Here is a 19,152-nt window from a genome sequence, read left to right as displayed (position 1 = left end):
TAAATAATGATGTAAGAATCAGAAATAAGATACTATCAAATAAAATTTAACAACACATTACAAATAAAGCCAGTTGAGTTCATACCAGGAATGTAAGGATGATTTAATGTGAGGAAATCTACTTCATTGTATCACTAGATCAAAGAAGAAAATAAACTTCTTATCTATATATGCCCAAAAGATATTCAGTGACATTTAATACCCATTCCCATTTTTAAAAACTTAATTAGAACAAAATGTATGGATACTTCTTTAATAAGATTTTAAAAATCACCGTAAATGGTAAATACCAGTAGCAGTCCCACTAAAGTCAAGAGAAGGATACCCATTGTTTAACTCTAGAAGTGCTAGTTAATGCAATTAGATAAGAAAAAGAAATGGTATACAAATACTGTTAAGGAAGAGGCAAAAGGAGTCATTTCTTGGGGATGATGTTATTGTATATCTGGACTACCCAAGAAGATCAACTAAAACTGTTAGAAATAATGATGGCTATAGGATAGAAATAAGTGGCATTAGAAAATCTAATAGAAATAATTCATAAAGTGGCTGACTACAAAAATATAGAAATCAATTGCTATCTGATACTTAAACAATAAACAATTGGGAAAGGTAGTGGAAGAAAATGGCCCATGTGTGTATATATGTAAAGAACTTTTAAAAATCATTAATGGGAATGTAAACAGTTCCTTAGAAAACTGAGTTAAATTTCCCACCTCAAAATACAAAAGCAAGAACTAGAGATGGCCCTAAACCTCTATAAAGATGTTCAATCTCAGAATAATTAAAATAATACACACTTAAAAGAGAGAGACTGCTTTTCACCTTTCATGTTGGTAAAGTATAAGAGAGTGATAATGTACCACTCAGCTATACAAAAAAAAATTATATTCTATCATTTGCAGAAACATGGATGAAACTGGAAACCATCATGTTAAGTAAGTCAGTCACAAAAGTACCACATGATCTCACTCATATGTGGGATATTTTTTTTAAAAAGTGGTTCTCATAGAAGTAGAGAGGAGAATAATGGTTACCAGAGACTGGGAGGAGAGAGGGGAGAAGGGAAGGGGTGGCCTCATGGGTATGAGACTGTGCCGTCTACCCCTAGTGAGTCACTGTGCAGTACGTGCATGTATTGAAACAACACACTGTACCCCACAAATATGTACAAATAAATGTTAAAATATTCTGAACAATAAAAAAAGGAGAGTGGTAATGGCCAGTGGAAGTGTAAATTGGAATAAACATTCTGGACATTGTCAATTAAAAAAAAAAAATCTCAAATATATGTGCCTTTTGACTGGCAATTACAGTTTGTCCAAGGAAATAATCATGCAGTGTACAAAGATGTATGTATAAGGATGTTTATCTTAGCTTGTCTATAATTATGAAATATTGGAAACAACCAACCTGTTATTAAGGATTGGTTATTAAGGAGTTGGCTAAATAAAATCTCATATGACTAAATCACAGAATACTAGACGCCTGTTAAAAATGGTATTGCTTTGTAGTTATTGACATGGAAAGATGTCCACGATATCTGAAGTGAAAAAAAAAATAGGTTACGAAGGAGGGGGAGGTAAGTTCTGTTCCATATTTTGTCTTTAGATAATTATATATCTATGCTTTCCAATATGGTGACTACTAGCTACATGTGGCTCCTTAATGAAAATTAAACAAAATTAACTTCACTTCCTCAGTTTTCACTGGCCACATTTCAAGTGTTCGAACTCCTTTCTGTCATTGTCATAACAAAGAGTTGTGTTGGACGGTCCTGAAAGGTTGGTCACCAGAGATTAACAGTGGCTGTTTCTGAATAGGGAGGTTGCAGGTGATCTTTCCTTTTTTGGTTATAAGTTTCTGTAGTTTCTTAAGTATTGATGACTTTGCGTTTCTTTCTATAATCAGAAAAACCACTCTATTTCAAAAACACAGTAAACCATTGCATTTTTAAGGCATCACAGCTTTCTCCCTTTCCACAGTGAGCTGAATGCCAAGTCGAAGGAGTTACACCTGCAGATTTCAGAGGCTGGGCAATCCTCAGAAGGTGGGTGTTGAGCAAGTGCATGGGACCTGCTGTCTGGGAGGGCTGTGCAGCCGCCCCGACCATGCTTGAGAGGCTCAAGAGGCTAGGGGGAGACGGGAGACCTGGGAGACCCGGCAGAGCAGGCCAACCTCCTCCCCTAAACTGCTCTGGGTTTCCCAGGGGAATGGTTGGTCAAAAGTGAATTTCCATTATCAGCAAGGTCATATGTTTTGGGAAAGAGTATGTTCAACTGCTTTTTGTTTGTTTGTTTTCCAAAAAAGTATCTCAAATCTTTTGTTCAACAATCTTGGCTTGGAGAAGCAGATCTGATCCCTTCTATCCTCAACAGACCTCTTCTTAAAAACAAATTTTTTAATCGTGGTAAAGTACACATGACATAAAATTTTCTGTCTTAGCTATTTTTAAGTGTACAGTTCAGTGGCATTAAGCACATTCACACTGTTGTGCAGACATCACCACTGTCCATCTCCAGGACTTTTTATCTCACAAAACTGAAACTCTGTGCCATTAAACACTATCTCCTCACCCCTCTACCCCCAGCCCCAGCACTCACCATTCTACTTTCTGTTGCTAAGAATTTCAGCTGGCTTTTCCTTATAAAATAAGCCACAGCAGCTTAAATTGGACATATGATTTAGACACAAGAAAGCAACAGTTAGAGGTAAAGTCACTAAAGTGAACAAGGATCTGTGTATGCATGTGTATAAGTCAGTAGTTTCAGTATTTATTAGGTTTTTAAAAATCCCCATAAACATACCAAAATTGGAAAAGGGTGGGGGGTGGGTCCTTGCCTAGCTTATCCAGCTATGAAATCAAATCATTTGGTTACCTCTTAAATTAGAAGGCAGTTATTTCTCATAACTAATTAATTACGTCCTGGTCATTAGCAAGAATCCTGAGGCCATGCCTGGACTCTGGTCATGAGATAACTGGGATGCTCATGAGATAAGAACTCACTTTCCCAGAGAAGGCTCCGGGGACAAGCACGGGGGTGGGGGTGCTCCGCCACCAGCCTAGAGAGAAGCTGATTTCTAATCCCATCCTTGGGTCACCACTCCAGCTGGCTCCACCCGGATTTCATTCCAGCCCAGCCTGATGGGATCTATGAAATTTCAAACTTAGAAAAAACAGTGTGAAGAACAACCCACAACCTTCACCCAAACTCACGTATCTTTAACATTCACCGGGTTTCCTTTATTGTTTGTGCCGACACTTGGTTGTTCTGTCTCTGTCTCTCTCTCCCTCACCCGCATTCTCTCTTCACACACACACACACACACACACACACACACACACACACACACACACAATGAGGGTAAATGTGCAGCCCATTTGAGGGCAAATTACATGCATCTTGGCCCTTTTCCTATAAATTCTTTGGTATGTATTTCCTAAGAATAGGAATACTTCTTACACATCCCTAAACAGCTATCAGCTTCCTGAATTTACATTAGTTCAGTTCTTTAATCTACCACCCACATTCCAGTTTCTGCCAGTGGACCCAGTAATGTCCTTCATGCAGTCATTTTCCTCTGCAGTGTAGGGTCAGGTGTTGCCTCTGATTGTCATATTGCATTAGTCTCCTTTGGTCTGCAACACTTCCACAGCCGTTTTTTGTCTTTTATGACATTGACACTTAAACGTTTTCTGCAACTTGAGCATTTTCAAGTTGACAGGATGCACATTGGGGGTTTACACTGGTCATAGCGGCTCACACTAACCCATCTGCTGTCAGGGAGCCCCTGGAAACATCAACAGTACTCCTTGCTTGTGTCCTGTCTCTTTAGGTCTGTTGGCGATGACGACGGTCCCTTTAGATTTATTTAAGAAGCAGCCTTCTGGACCACAGAGCTTCACGCTGACCAGTGGGTCCTCCTCCAGCAGCTCGGTGCTGGGTTCGGTCACTGCAGAGGTATGGCAGTGTCCATGGCCAGGTCCCAGCTTGATCTACTTGTTATGAGTAGCATCTTAAACTGTGTCTGTCAGTCTTGCTCTTGTTTCAGTGAAAAATAAGGAGCTCATCTAAGAAGAGATGCTATTCCACACTATGCATTTCCAGACTTGAATAGAGCACATCCCATTTGTTATAGTGTAGAGTTGTTCTGCTATGTGAAATACCTTTCCATGATGCCATTTCATGGGCCTAACCCAAAAAGGCCCTTTAAGGATTTTTGTTTGGCTCTCCAGCTTTTATTCCCATCATTATGTATTGGGTTGGCTATGTTTAAGCATAGGTCTCATGGTTCAATGTCAATTCCAAGAAAATCACAGTTAAGTGAAAATGTGAAGTGACATTGACTGAAGAAATCAGTGGCTGTTTCAAAGAAAACCAGTGTTATGTGACTCATCAAAGTTTGCACTTACTACAAAACAAGTAACCAGCCTTCTCTGCAGTTTTCTTACATAGAACCTGGTGAATTGAAGTCCTGGCAAGTCCCTCTCCCTGTTCCTGCCACGAAGATAGAAAAGGACCGCACAGTGATGCCGTGTGGGACCGTGGTCACTACTGTCACTGCTGTGAAGACCAAGCCTCGCTTTGACCTGGGGAGGGCATCCCCACTGAGCTCCGGTGAGGCAACAGAGAGAATGGTGTCCCTGCAGGAACCCTGCCTGGTCGCACTTGCCCTGTAAATGCCTTGCCACTACCAACTGCAGAGCATTGCAGGCCGCAGCACTGAGCATTAGTAAGAAAATCTGTGGCACAGGAAGTATGGCCATCGGCAAGACTTGTGCTTAGTTTTTTTTTGTTGTTGTTGTTAGACAGTTGTCTTTATTCTGTCAGATAAAGACATGATAAGCTGAAGCAAGGCTCAGCCCCTTAGCATATCCTGAAGCCAAAATCTAGATGTTATAAATTGTTACACTTTTTGGTGTAACTGCACCCAAGTTCAATTAAGAACTCCATCACGTTCATGCAGGGGCAGAACGCTGTCTTGAAAAATTAGGCACAAGTGGTCAGCAAAGATCTTCTTATGCTAAAAATCATTTACTAGAAGTCTTGACAGTCCATCATTTTAGATCCTGCTGAATTTTGTACCTGTCCCTACAGCTGCTGCCTTGGTGACAACTTCTGTATCAGTATGATTTATTATTATTTTTTAATTTATCCTGAGTCTCTGCTTGTATAAAAACATTATCTTCCCAGAATAGATCACTTGGCACAGTTTGGGAATGCAAAATAGAAAGGGAGATTCTGGCTTAGTTAAAATGTTTCTGAAAGTTTACGTAAAACTGGGCTCCCAACACTGCCTTTTGCATCGCCACCACCCCAAAAAAGAATGAGAGAGATTGTTAAATGTTAAGGTTTTGTCCTTGCCTTTACCGACTGTGTGAATGGAAGTTGCAGTGAGAGGCATCATTTCATGTTTCAGTGACTGTTGATCAAAACTGCCTTGGGATTGCTCCTTGTAATCAGGACTTTTCCCTTGCAGAGTCCCCTGTGAAGACACCTGTCAAGGTGAAGGTGATTGAAAAGGACATCTCTGTCCAGGCCATCGCGTGCCACAGCGCCCCTGTCAGCAAAACGTTCTCCTCTTCAGACACAGGTAAAGCAGGTGCTCGATGCTCTTAGAGTCCCAGAGTAGTTCTCACAAGTCTCTCTCAGCTGATGAGTAAATATTTCCTATTCCAGGGTTTGGGAAGAGGGTTTCTTTTCTTTCTTTTTTTTTTTTTTTTTAATTGAATCGTAATTGATTATACATACTTTGGGGGTTCGATGTTGACATATGTTGATCAAACCAATGTTACTAGCATATATATTGTTACAAATCGTACTTATTCTTTATGCCCCTTGTCCAATTTCTCCCTGTCCCCCTCTCCCTACCCTCTCCCACCGCTGATAACCCTAGATTCCTTCTCTCCCTCTGGAAGAGTAATGGTTACTCTATTGATTTGTTGCCTTGATGATCTGTCCAATGCTGAGAGGTGTGTTCAGGTCCCCCAATATTATCAGAGAGCAGATGCTTCTTCTGTCTCTCTGGAATGGGCTTTGTGGAGAGAGACATCCTCTTCTTTTCTTTGGTCTCTGCTGGTGACTTTCCTTGTGTTAATGCGCCACAGTGGCTGGTGGACCATCTGTGTGATGGTTGTGGCATCTAGCCACTTTCACAGCAGCTATGGTTATTGTGGTGGCTGTGGTAGGCCACCCACATAGAGGTGATGTTTTTGCCATGCTCCTTGGTGCTGGTGGTGTGCCTGGTTGTGGGGAGGTCCAGTTCCTGACTCCATGCCTTGGAGCCCCCAGCAGGCCCCGAGGCGCTGGCAGTGGGCCTGGTTGTGGGAGGGGTGTCCAGTGTCCAGCTCAGTGCCTCAGGTCCCCAGCTAGGCCCCAAGGCACTGGTGGTGTGCCTGGGCTGGAACTAATCTTTTGTCCTTTGCTTACTTCTAAAATGGGGGAACTTCCTGTGGGAACCAGTACTTGAGCTCTGTGGTTGAGTTAAATTGCTGCTTTGCAGCTGTTTCCCTAGGGAAGGTTTTTTGTGCAGCTCAGAGCTTAATGGTTGGCCTTATAAGTACTTCTGACTCTCCAGAGACCCAGTGCACGTGGGTTGTGTAGAAACTCTGATCTGGGCCTGAGTCTTTTCATCAAACTGCACCCCATGCCATTCTGCATTCCCGACCAGTCTCTTCTGAGTGGTCCTGTGCTGATTGGGGGGCGGATCGGCTGTCCTTGCTGTGTCCCAGTGTCCCCCCCCCCGCCGTCTCCCCCACCACTCATGCTCCAAACACTTCCCATGGGATGGGCTGTGCACCAGTCCCTTGTGGTGACTTGCAGGCCTCTGAATGGCTCCTTTTTTTCAGTTGTTCTGGCTCCTCACTCCTTTGTGGGTCCACAGCAACCCTATTAGTGGTCTTGCTGTCCTGGGGGCCACCAAGGCCCTCTTCTCCCCTACCACCTCCAAGTAGTTCCATCCAAAGGGCACAGCTGTGGCTTCTGCCAGCTCCTGCTCTGTGCGCTCAGCAGCTCGAGCCTTAAAGCAGCCGTGGCCCGAAACACTCTGAGCATTTCTTTCTCTCATTGTGGCTTCTCCCACCTTCATGCACTCCGCAGGCCTCTCCTTCTCTTCCCCTGAGCTCTAGCGGCCCCAGCTTAGCTGTCATTGCTTTTTTATAGTTGTAAATCGGTTGATTTGTGGGAGAGAGTAATGTTGGTGACTGTCTATTCTGCCATCTTGACCAGAAGCCAGTAAGAGAGTTTCTTTTCTTTTCTTTGTGTGTGACTGCTATGTGAAGGAGAACAGAGACATGGAAGTTGATGGAAGACCAGGAGCAGCCTTCGGCTCCTGCTGTATTTTGGGAAATGCTTTAGCATATAAATATAAACATCCAGCTGGGGCTTCTCGTTCTACAATTTCTGAACTTTATTTTTTCTGTTGTTCAACATACTGGTTACGTTCACATCATCAAACAAGCAGGATTCATGGGATGTAATCATTATGGCCACTTTTTTTTGTCTCCTGCTGTCTGCTCAAACCTGCTTAGATGGAGTAGTTTTCCCCCAGCCCTCTGAATGCAAGTTTCCCACTTTTAGGGTCACTTGCAGGTAATAAACCTCTTTAAGGAGGTGTCTTACTGTCTCTTTAAATCATGGCACATTCTAAACTTGGGAATTACCTTTTCTGATCTGTGGCCAGAGAAGGGCAGGTGGGCAGCCTCCTTCTGCTTATCTCTCCCTGTCCACTGAGTCCTGCTTCTGACCTTGCCAGGGTCAGAGATGGGGCATGAGCATCCATCAGGGGAGTAGAAGGTTTTCACCTGATGGGCACTGTTTTAAGATAGTTTTCTCTTGGCCTTTTGGAAGTTTACAACAGCCTCTTTTCCTCGTGGGAATTTTCATGGTCTTTTGGATACTGCCTTGCCGGGTCCCCCACCTGCAACTTCCTGGACACAGGCCATGCCCCTCCCTCAGTTTCTCAAACCCTTGGCAGTACACCCTACCACCTCACACTGTGGGGACCCTTAACTGGGCAGCATCCCTTTTAAAAAGACCCCAGGCTGCCATTCCTGCTGTAGGTTCTTCATCTGGACATGCCAGCCCCCAGGGTCACTCTCCACTGTGCAGCCGGGGGTACCTGGCACTTTGACTGGTGTTCTGGGCTGCATAGAAGCACTAGGCTTGGTGTGAGGAGGTCATGCTGCACCCCTCTCCCTTGTGGCTTTGGGAATGAAAGCACAGCTTTCTCCTAAGGAGTCCTCACTGCGTCCTTTCTCTTGACCTTCTCTCTTCTCACTGTGGGTCAGTGGCTAGAGGAAAGACTGTTCCTCTGTCCACAACACTTCTGACAACAGCGTGTGGGTTTTCTACACTAAGCAATTGACCAGTTCTCTGCAGACACCAACTGGGTGTCCCACAATTTAATTCAACTCTGATACTAAGTACCTGGAGTTAATGCAGACCCCATAGGTTAAAGGCACAGCCCCACTAACACTTATGTCCAACTTGGCTACAAATCAGGGGTTCCCTTTATTATGAAGGATACAAATGAACAGCCAGATGAAGAGATACGTAGGGCAAGGCCCAGAAGGGTCCTGAGCTCAGGAGCTTCTGTCCCTGTGGAGTTTGGGGTATACCGCCCTCCTGGAAGCTCTCTGAACCCTGTCATCAAGAGATTTTATGGAGGTTTCGTTATGCAGGCATGATTGGTTAAATCATTGACCATTGGTGATGAAACTCATTCTTCAGCCTCTCTCCCCTCTCTGGAGGTAGTGAGGGGTGCAAGAAGCTGAGAGCTCCAACCCTCTAATTGCATCGGTTCCTCTGGCAACCACCCCCACCCCCATTTGCATAAACTCAGGTGTGGTTGAAAGGGGATTATTAAGAATAACTAAAGACATTCCTCTTACCCCATCACTCAGAAATTCCAAAGTTTTAGGTACTCTGTGCCTGGAACCAAGGACTAAGACTGTGTATATATGAGGAGACTTCAAAAAGTTTGTGGAAAAATAGAATTAAAAGATAAAAATAAAAAATATAAACTTTATTTCTCCACATAAGCTCCATCAAGTTCAAGACACTTTTGTAAGCAACAATACCACCCATTCGGTCCATCCCTAAAGAACTGAGGGTTCTGGGAATTTAACCACATCAGTGCAGTCTTTTTTACATTATTAACTGAAGAAAAATGGATGCCCTTTAAAGATTTTTCAGGATTAGGAAACAAAAAGAAGTCAGAAGGAGCCAAATCAGGACTGTAGAGTGGATGCCTGATGATTTCTCATCAAAACTCTCACAATATTGCTCTTGTTTGATGAGAGGAATGAGCAGGAGCTTTGTTGTGGTGGAAAAGGACTCTCTGGTGAAGCTTTCCTGGACATTTTTCTGCTCAAGCTTTGGCTAACTTTCTCAAAACATTCTCATAATAAGATTTTATCATTCTTTGGCCCTCCAGAGAGTCAAGAAGTCAAATGCCTTGAACATACCAAAAGATTATTGCCATGATCTTTGCTCTTGACTGGTCCATTTTTGCTTTGACTGGACCACTTCCACCTGTTGGTAGCCAAGGCTTTGATTGTGCTTTGTCTTCAGGATTGTACTAGTAAAGCCATGTTTCATCTCCTCTTACAATTCTTCAAAGAACTGCTTCAGGATCTTGAGCCCACTTGTTTAAAATTTCCATTGAAAGCTCTGCTCTTGTCTGCAGCTGATCTGGGCACAACAGTTTTGGCACCCATGGAGTGGAAAGTTTGCTCAACTTTAATTTTTCAGTCATAATTGTGAAAGCTGAACCAACTGATATGTCTATGGTGTTGGCTATTGTTTCTGCTGTTAATTGTCTGTTCTGTTCAATTAGGGCATGAGCAATATTAATTTTTTCCTCTCAAATTGATGTGGATGGTCTACCACCATGGACATCATCTTCAACATTGTCTCATCCCTTCTTAAAATGAGTTATTCATTTGTAAACTGCTGATTTCTTTGGGGCATTGTCCCCATAAACTTTTCATAAAGCATCAATGATTCCACCCAAACTTCACCATAAACTTGATGTTTGTTCTTGCTTAAATTTTAGGAGAATTCATGTTGTTCGATAGGAGCTCTTTTCAAACTGATGTCTTATTCTTCTTAGTGCCTCAAACTAGAGCCTGTGCAGACATGTTGTAACAACTTAGTATGAGTTGATTTTGGTGCAAAAAATCTTTAATCTGTGCATAGTCTTTTCATAATGTGCATTTCCCATGAAATTTTTGCAGACCCCTGTATGTTTCTTACTCTCTCATGACATCATGGCCAAGCAGTTCTTGACCACAGTGGTCTTGTCGCCATTCCTTTTGGGAATGTAGCATCAACCCTCCTTGGGTCGTGGCCAAAACTGAGACAGGAAAAGTTCTTTTTAACAAACTGCTACTTTGATAGCTTTGCTATTTTAACTTTTCCATAGCCCAATAGCATAAGTTATAAGCATAAGCTCTGTGTCAGAGACAGCTGGCTGGGCATCTCAGCTCTGTTGCCCACCTGGCTGCCAGACATTTTCCCCATTTGTCAAATGAGGATTAAAAGAAGTGCCTGCCTCGTAGCACTCAGGGGATGCGTGAATGAAACGATGCGCACAGAGTCTTTGCACAGTGCCGGGTCCGTGTGTGTTAAGCGTTCTGTAGAGGCTGGCCTGCCTGGCTCTGATTACAGTTCTTTGTATCTTACCACTCTTGGGAGAAAAAAGGAGTAACCACATTGCCTTTCAAAGGTCAAAATCTTCCAAAGGTAAGAGATTTTTTGTTCGTTTGCTTACTTTTGTCATTTTTCATCAACTCTAGTGAGGTAAAAGTTACATATAATGAAATGCATGAATCTTAAGTGAACACTGCAGTGAGTGTCCTCTAATACCTGAGGAATCAAAGTATAGACAAAAGTTCAGCAAACTGTGGCCCACAGGCCAAATCTGGCCTGTCAGTTGTTTCTTTAAATAAGGTTTTATTGGAACCTTGCCTTGCCCGATCATTTACGTATGGTCTCTGACTGCTTTCACTCTACAAAGGCACCGCTGAGTTATTGTTTCAGAGACCAGATGACCTGCAAAGCCAGACTATTCGTTTTCTGGCCCTTTATTGAAAAGGTTTGCTAACCAATCCTTATAGACCATTTCCATCACCCTTGGAAATTCATTCCCACAGAAATGTTTTGTTTTTGCTCATGAACTCAACACTATCTTCCTTCTGGCAGAATTGTTGGTGTTGAATGGTTCGGATCCAGTGGCTGAAGTGGCCATTCGGCAGCTCAGTGAATCTTCAAAGCTGAAACTCAAGTCGCCGCGGAAGAAAAGCACTCTCATCATATCAGGGATCTCAAAGGTACAGTGCTGCAGCCAGGGGAGGTGTTTGTATCTGCCAGGGACCTGCAGCTTTTGCCCTCTGAAGAAGTTACCCACACACTTGATCAACATCCAGAAAGTTCCATTTACAAATGTCAAATTATGTTCCTCCCCAGCAAGGGAGTTATTTGTGGTTTTGTGTTTATGTCATTTATCCATTTTATGAGGGAAATTGAAAGTTTCTGATCCGTGATGTTTCACGTATTGAGAGGTTGGTGAGTCATTTCAAGAAAAATTACTGCAGGAGAAAGAAGGACACAGTGCAAGACTCCCCTGCAGAGCAGAACCTCCACCCTCATCGCCACCTGCTTCTGGGGACTTTCATTTTCTACGTTACACATTTTCAAAGCATTTTAACTTTCTGAAATGAATGCTTATTCCTTTTATAACCAGAGAGAAACAAAAATCGTTGTAAAAAATATCCCAATCTCTACTCCTTCCCCTCTCCTGCTCCGTGGCATCTGCTTAGTGCAGGTGCTAGATGTGAATCTGGTCTTGACAGCAGCCATGCAGTCCAGGCTGCTGGAGAGGCCTGCCCCTCATGGCAAGGGGCCACAGCACAGACCCTTGTTCTTTTTTGACATTTCCAAGTGAACAAGTGGCAGGATGGTTGGGAGATTTTGATTTGGAGTGGGAGAGGAATAAGGAGGAAGAATTTTTGAACATGGAGTGGGGGAGGATGTGAAGGTACCCAGAGGGTAGGCAGGAGGGCACACTGAAAGTTGGCCCCCACTGCTGGGAGAGGGGTCAGAACAGGACCTGGGAGGTGCCAACGTCACCATTGTATCCAGAGTGTGGGTGGCCTTGTCCCAATTCCCAACAGCACCAGCTCAGAGCCTGGGTGATGCCTCTCTTGGGTTTCCTGAGTGCACCTCCATAGTGGCCAGCAGGGGGCCGACAGCATCTCTGGAAGTGCCGGGACCCACTGTTGGGTTCTCTTCAGTCCTGGATGAATGAATCAGCCACATGGGGACAAGGCTCATGATCATCTCCCCTAAGCTTTCTCTGAGGTTGTATTTTGCCATCATTAGGAACTCGTGGATCTTAATATTCAATGTTTTGAATCCACTGCAGTTATTATTTTTATTGATATTCAAATTGTCCATCCTGAGTCAGTGCATGCTTCTGCAAGCTGGCCCAGGAGTGTGAAAAGCAGATTGTCAGTTGACACGAAGCAAACTTGCTTGTGTAACTGCCACCCAGATCACTAGCAGCATGGCCAGCTCCCCAAGGAGCCCCCCCCCAGTCACTTTCCCACCCTCCAAGGAACCGCTATGCCCACTCTCAACCCATAGATTAATTTAGCACCTGTATATTTTTAGACACATATATAATTCTTAAAAGGATATGAAGCATGTACTGAATAATTTCTATTTGTGGTCACATAAAAATGCTGTAGGAACAGTAGTTAAAAGACACACTAAATCTGAAACACACAAGTCACTTTTTTTGTCACTGTGCATGCCACTGTCTGCATAGAAGGAGGCAGTCACCCCACCTCTCACCTCTGGTGCAAGTGGCCATGAGCCCAGGCTGTGAGCAGAGCCTGCCTCAGCCCCGTTTAATGAGCAGCCCTGTGTTGTAAAGCACCTTCTAAGAGGTCAGCTGTGTCTTCTGATACTTTGAAATCACAAGGGAGAATGTTTTGGAGATTGTTTTTCAGGTTTCACCCTCCCTCCTTCCATGCGTCCCTTGTCATCCTCCTGTGTGGACTTTGTCACTCACCTTGGCCTCTAATGGTGCCTTTTGCCTGGACAGACCTCGCTCTCTCAGGACCATGATGCTGCCCTGATGCTGGACTACGCGGCTTCTATGGACAGCACCCGCCAGAAGGATGTCCCGTCCTCGACAGAGGCAGCCGCAGCCTCTGCCCTGCCTGAGCCAGACGAGCCAGCCCATGCCCCGGCTGCTCTCGAGCTCCAGGAGAATGAACTAGACTCCTGGGACTTGGAAAGGGAGTCCCAGGCTGCTGCGTGGAGTGGCCCGGCCCTGCTGGACGCTGATGGGGACGAGCTGTCTGAGAGCTCCCTGAGTGTCTCAGAGCCAGGTGCTGCCAAAAAGCATAAAGGTACCTGTTCCTGAGCCTGCCTGGACCTCCCACCTGGTGGCTTTGCTCTCATGCTGGTTTCCCAGCTAAATCCTAGTTCTTGTCATCTGCTTTCTCTCCCTTTGTCCTCTACAAACCTATCCCAACCTCACACCCCCACCCCTCCAAAAACACCCTGTACTGAATGTTTGAGCCCATCTAGGGCCTGGGGTGGGGAGGGCACCTTTTCAGAATCCGTGTGTGTGTGTGTGTGTGTGTGTGTGTGTGTGTGTGTGTGTGTGTGTGTGTGTGTGTGTGTGTGTGTGTGTGTGTGTGTGTGTGTGTGTGTGTGTGTGTGTGTGTGTGTGTGTGTGTGTGTGTGTGTGTGTGTGTGTGTAGGGCACCTTTTCAGAATCCGTGTGTGTGTGTGTGTGTGTGTGTGTGTGTGTGTGTGTGTGTGTGTGTGTGTGTAAGAGCTCTCTATAATGATGGGGCCACAGGGACTCAGAGCAAAGCTGGGCTGAGACTAGGTTTCCTTCAGCTGTGGACACCATCATCTCTGCTGCTCATGTGTGCCTCAGGCTCTCCCCACAGCTCAAACAGACCAGGCCTCGCCACCTGAACCTAACAGGAGAGAAGCTCCCAGAATAGCTAATTGATCAACTTAATATGTACATAGTCATCAGGTAATCATTTCATCAGAATAAACACTTGTTTTGTATTAGCGCTGAATCAGTGCTTTGAAACTATAAATTTATATAGTGCGTGCAGTTTTACCCAGACAGTGCCCTGGCATCACAGTAACCTAAATGTATTTGCTGAGGGAATGTAGTCTAGGGGCTTGGAGTTGATTCTAGAGGTGAGACTTCAGCTCTCGCCGAGCCTCTACTTCATCCTCCATAGGACGGGGACCATGCCCACCTTGTGTGCCCACCTTCCAGCAGAGCTTCCTCTCCCAGCCATGATGAGATCCAGTGTAGGAGGCGGGGGTGGGGGGAGAGGCAGCATCTGAGCCCAGCCCTGAGCCGTGGGTAGACTCAGCCTTAACTCCCAGCTCTGCCTCCTGTACGGGGCCCCAGGCAGCCCTGCCTTCCCGCAGAATTCTCAGGACTCCCCGAGGACGTGCATGTTAGGAAGTCACAGTGGCTCCTGGCTCTGGAGCCTTGGGGAGTGGTTCTGTGGCCACCTCTCTCCCCCTTTGTTCTTCTCACACAGAACAGGGCTTCTCACACCGGCACTTGTGCCCCCAGAGAATATTGGCAATGTCTGGAGACAGTTTTAGGTGTGGGGTGCTGCTGGCATCCAGTGGGTAGAATCAGGGGGGCTGCTAAACACCCTCCAGTGTGCAGGGTGGCCCCACAGCAAGCAGCCTTGCCACAGAGTGTTACCTGGTCCTGAATTCCTGTGGCGCTCAGGTAGAGAACCTGTGTGGGCTGAGTCTGTCCTTGCCCTTACCCCCACCCCATTCTTGCTTCGTGTCTCTCAACCATCGCACAGTGGCCGCTCTCCCCTGACCCACCCCCCTTGCCAACGTGGAGCAGGGAGAGGTGGGAGGAGGAATTGAAGGTGAGAAGAGGAAAGAGAAAGGAGGAGGAAATTCCCAGGTAAGATCTCCAGACCCCTTGGCCTCTGTGCCTACCGCCTGGCCTTGGGGGGCTTCATGCATGGGCCCACATCCACAGAGTGCTTGGGGAGCTGTGGCCTGCACTCTGGCCTCTGTGGCAGGCTCCCCTGCTACTGTGAAGAAGCCCAAGTTATGTCAAAAGTGACCAGGCTGCCGGTCCCCTGCCACACACACATCTGGTTGTTCTTTGTCCCAGGGCCAGAGGACCCCAAGGGAGATGGGTGAGTGCAGGCAAGGGGCAAAGGTGGGATGTCTCTTCCTCTCCCTTCTTTGACCTAATGGTCCATTTCCTTTTGTCCTTGCAGAACCCAAACCTCCCAGTCCACCATCCTTGTTCATTCTGAAATGCCAAGCCTCACTCACCCTGTCCATTTAAAGACCAGGGTTCCCTTATCCTGTCTGTTCCTCCCTCCCTCCCTCTGGTTTGCCTTCTGGAGAGTTCTTTCCCTGGCCTTCCATCCTTGCTGCATCTGCATCCTGTTCCCCTCCCTCCATTGGCCAGGTGGATGAGTGTCCCCACTGAGCAAGGACACTGGGGGGCTGGGCTGGGGATTGGGGTCTACCTCCGGCATGTGCTTTGAGCCCCCCCAGAAGCTTGGCATTTGGGAACGCAGTGAGGACATTTCGTCGTGCAGCACAATCCTCTCTTGCAGCAGTGGTTTTTTTAAAAGAATTTTTTAAAGGTTTTTTAAAAGGACGTATTTGGCAGCGTTTTTAAAATTGTCTTTTCATTCCAGTGTTTTCCAAGAGATTTATACTCAGCATCTCTCTGACATGTCAGAATCTCAGACGATTCTGTGTTATGGGTGCCAAATAGTTTTCATTTTCCATCAAAAAGTTTTCAAAACTGGTGATGTAGAGAGTGGCTCTGTGGTGTTTCCTCTCTTTTTTAAACTAAAGCTTATTTATTTATTTATTTTTGGTTTAAGAACCACCAGTATCCTCTGTCATAGCAAGGAATTTATACTAGATTTCTGACAGTGCCTGTATATTTAGAATTCTCCTGAAGTTTTGCTGCTTGGAAATATACATATTGTGATGCTACAGCCAATATAGGACATTTATTCTCAAGTTTTAAGTTTATTTTTAGTTTAAAAAAGTATTGACGTAGTTGCCCTAGAATGTAAAAGCACTTAACACCACTGAACTGTACACTTAGAATGGTTAAGATAGTAAATTTTATGTGTGGAAGCAAAAGTATTGAGGGAGGTTTTGAAAAAAATTTGAAAGCATAAAACCTTGCCAAATGTGCTGCACAGACTTCACGTGTGCATGTGATGTACACGGCTCGGAACTCGTACTGACTTTCATTCTGACTGTGCTCCTGCGTAATTCTTTTTACCTCTCACTTCTCTTCATCTCATGCTCATTCCCTTTAACGTAAGAGGATCGCTATGCCAGCCAGAATTAATTGCCTGCACAGTAAGTTATTTCTGTCTTAAATTTTTTAATTATGCGTAGCCTTTTTATGAGAAAAGCCTGTAGCAGAGCAAGAAGTTGACCTAACCTGCTTTTTTCCTGCCCCTTTCCCATTTTCCCTTCCCAGGTTGCTAGTTTTCCCATGTTTCTCCTCAAAAGCACTCCAGCTCAGGTTAGCACCTTCGTCAGGTGAGGGTGCTTGCTCCGTTACCTGGTGTGACAACGCCACCTTGTTGTGACACCTACAGGAGGAGGTTGCTTCCCTCTATTCCTCCAGTTCTAAAAAGGAGTCACTTTTATAAACAGATTATCCGTGGCACCGGCTGAAATCCGAAGTTGTTCTTGGGGCAGCAAACTACAGTTTTTAAGGTGGCTTTGCTTATTATTTTTCTATTTACCAGATTTTACGATGGATCTTCAACTAGCTCTTTATGTCTGTTAGACTCTATAGAGACAAACAGGAAAAAAATTGGAAATATTTTCAGCATTAAAGCTATAATTTAAAATAATTATTTTTCATTCTTTTATATATCTTAAATTTCAGACTTCTCGTGATTTATTTTAACCTTTCTAGAACCAAGGAAAGATTTTTATCCCTCTCCCTGTCCCCTATTTGAAATCCTGGATATCTGCCTCAAATCCACATCACTTCTCTCCAAATTGTATCTTAAGGACTCTTTAAGGTTGTGGGTGAGGTCTAAGTCTTGCTTCTTGCCTGTTAGCGTAGATACAATAGCCTGGACTACAGCGGTCAGGCTTCATAAAATCAAAAGGGCCACAGTGCTCTTGCCTGGTTGGTGTAAACTTCCCTATCAGCAAAGGGTAACAGATTCTGTGGGCTCAAGGTCAATAGCAACATTCCAAACTACCAGTTATTCTATCAGCCAGGGTCCTCCAGAGAAACAGAACCACTAGGTCATATATTTTAAGGAATTGGCTCATGTGATTGTGGGGGCTGGCAAGGCTGAAATGCTAGGGCAGGCCAGCAGAACTCAGACAGGAGCTGATGCCATAGTCTTGAGGCAGATTTTTTTTTCTCCAGAAAAATTCAGCTTTTCTCTTAAGGCCTTCAACTGATTGGATGAGGCCCACCCACATTATCCAAGATAATCTCCTTCGGTTAAGGTCAACTGGTTGTTGATGTCAACCACCTCTACAAAATACCTTCACAGTCCAAGTGTGATCTAACAGTGTAATGACCACCAAACCAAAGAGGTATCCTGAGACCAACGAATGAAGCAGGCAACTCCATATGTTTTATAAGGAGTTTATTATCATTATAATCATTATTATTTATGGGTGGTTACTTACAGGGAAGGTATTGAGTAGACTATCAATCAAAGGCTGCTCAGCTGCTTTCTCTGCAACCCCTGGGGGGGAGGAGTTGAAGATTATAAGGGACTTTGAGACAAAAGTGGAGCTATGACAAAGAGAAAAAGGTTTCAGAAGTGCAAGATTCTCAGGCACCTCACAGCTTCCTGCTGCTTATCCTTGGGGTTGCTAGAGTCCCTCTCCTTATCTTAGGTAGGCATAGCATTCTATTACTTTCACTTCCTCAGTTGCTAAGCAACCTGTGCAGGGGAAAGATTGTAACTATTGAAGCCAGAGCTCCGGAGGACACAAGGATGGAGTGAGTTCTAACTGGCATTCCTACACACAGCAATATCTAGATTTGTATTTGATTGAATCGGGGGTATTGTGACCAAGTTGACACAAAAAACTAGCCATCAGAGTCATCTCTAATCGAGGTAGGCAGACAGGTAAATTCCACATGGTATCATTTCTCAGCAGACAAGAGAGTGTGCTTGCCTGTCTGAGTTGTGGAGCAGCTATGTCAGTGTCTCCTGAGCAAATCTGTGGCCTTGTTCTTCCAACATTATTTACGCTAAGGGTAATTGTATATAGTAACCAAGTTTAAACAGACTTTAAAATTGTCATTTATAAATGAAAGTTGAATGGCCTCTGTTTATGCTGGTATTTTCATGATTGACAGCTAAGCTGCAGCCCCTGAGATGAGAGTGCATGGCTAGAGTGCTTCTCTGGAGATGTAGTTTGTTCTGGGATTCCTGCTGATTCCATGCTGGAATGGAGGGCTTTGCTTCATGAGCCCCCTGAGAGCTTCTCCCCTTCCACACTCTCTGGAGGCACTTCCCCAGGGTCTATGGACATGCCCTTTTCTGTAGACACCTTGATGACCACTTCTCGGAGGGCAGGCTCCATCATCTTCCAGCTTAGACACACACAGAAGAGGGTGGCATGAGAACATGTGTTTCAGAGCCAGAAAGCCCACCTTTAGGCCCTGGGCCCACCAGTAGCAAGTGTGTGACCTCGACACCTCTCCAGACCTCAGCTACCTCACTTGTAGGCTAGGGACCAGACCTCTTTCCTCAGAGCTGTTGGGGGACGTAACTGAAGTTCCAGCCTGTAGAACTGAATTCACAGCCCAGTCCCTCCCCTCACATGACTGTCCTCCATATGAAGCTCCTGTCATCCCCATAGAAGCAGTGAGAAGTCATGCCAAGTTAGGGGAAAGTGTGTAAGTCACACAAAGTCCCACAGGTCCTTCCCCCAGTGTCAGGTGGTTGCTGACAGTCTTTGGGGTTCCTTGGCTTGTAGATACATTGCCCTGATCTCTGCCTTTGTCTTCACATGGCCTTCTCCCTGTGTCTCTTCATGTCATCTTCCCTCTGTGTGTCTATCTCTGTTCCCAAATTTCCCATTTGATAAG

At 44.9% G+C, this 19,152-nt stretch overlaps 1 protein-coding gene across 1 annotated transcript in view; it reads left to right on the top strand.

Moving 5' to 3' along the window:
* C2CD2 (C2 calcium dependent domain containing 2) overlaps window positions 1–19,152 on the top strand; it is a 55,417-nt gene that overhangs the window by 28,874 nt on the left and 7,391 nt on the right. The window contains exons 8-13 of the mRNA XM_063109626.1: window positions 1,986–2,050; window positions 3,838–3,962; window positions 4,445–4,619; window positions 5,482–5,595; window positions 11,208–11,335; window positions 13,114–13,423. Of these exons, the coding sequence (XP_062965696.1) occupies window positions 1,986–2,050; window positions 3,838–3,962; window positions 4,445–4,619; window positions 5,482–5,595; window positions 11,208–11,335; window positions 13,114–13,423 (917 nt within the window). The remainder of the gene's footprint in view (window positions 1–1,985; window positions 2,051–3,837; window positions 3,963–4,444; window positions 4,620–5,481; window positions 5,596–11,207; window positions 11,336–13,113; window positions 13,424–19,152) is intronic.

Source organism: Cynocephalus volans, chromosome 1, assembly GCF_027409185.1.
Source record: "Cynocephalus volans isolate mCynVol1 chromosome 1, mCynVol1.pri, whole genome shotgun sequence".
NCBI classification, from domain to species: Eukaryota; Metazoa; Chordata; class Mammalia; order Dermoptera; family Cynocephalidae; genus Cynocephalus; species Cynocephalus volans.
Note: the sequence above shows the minus strand (reverse complement) of the source record. Positions and strands in the feature narration are given on the sequence as shown.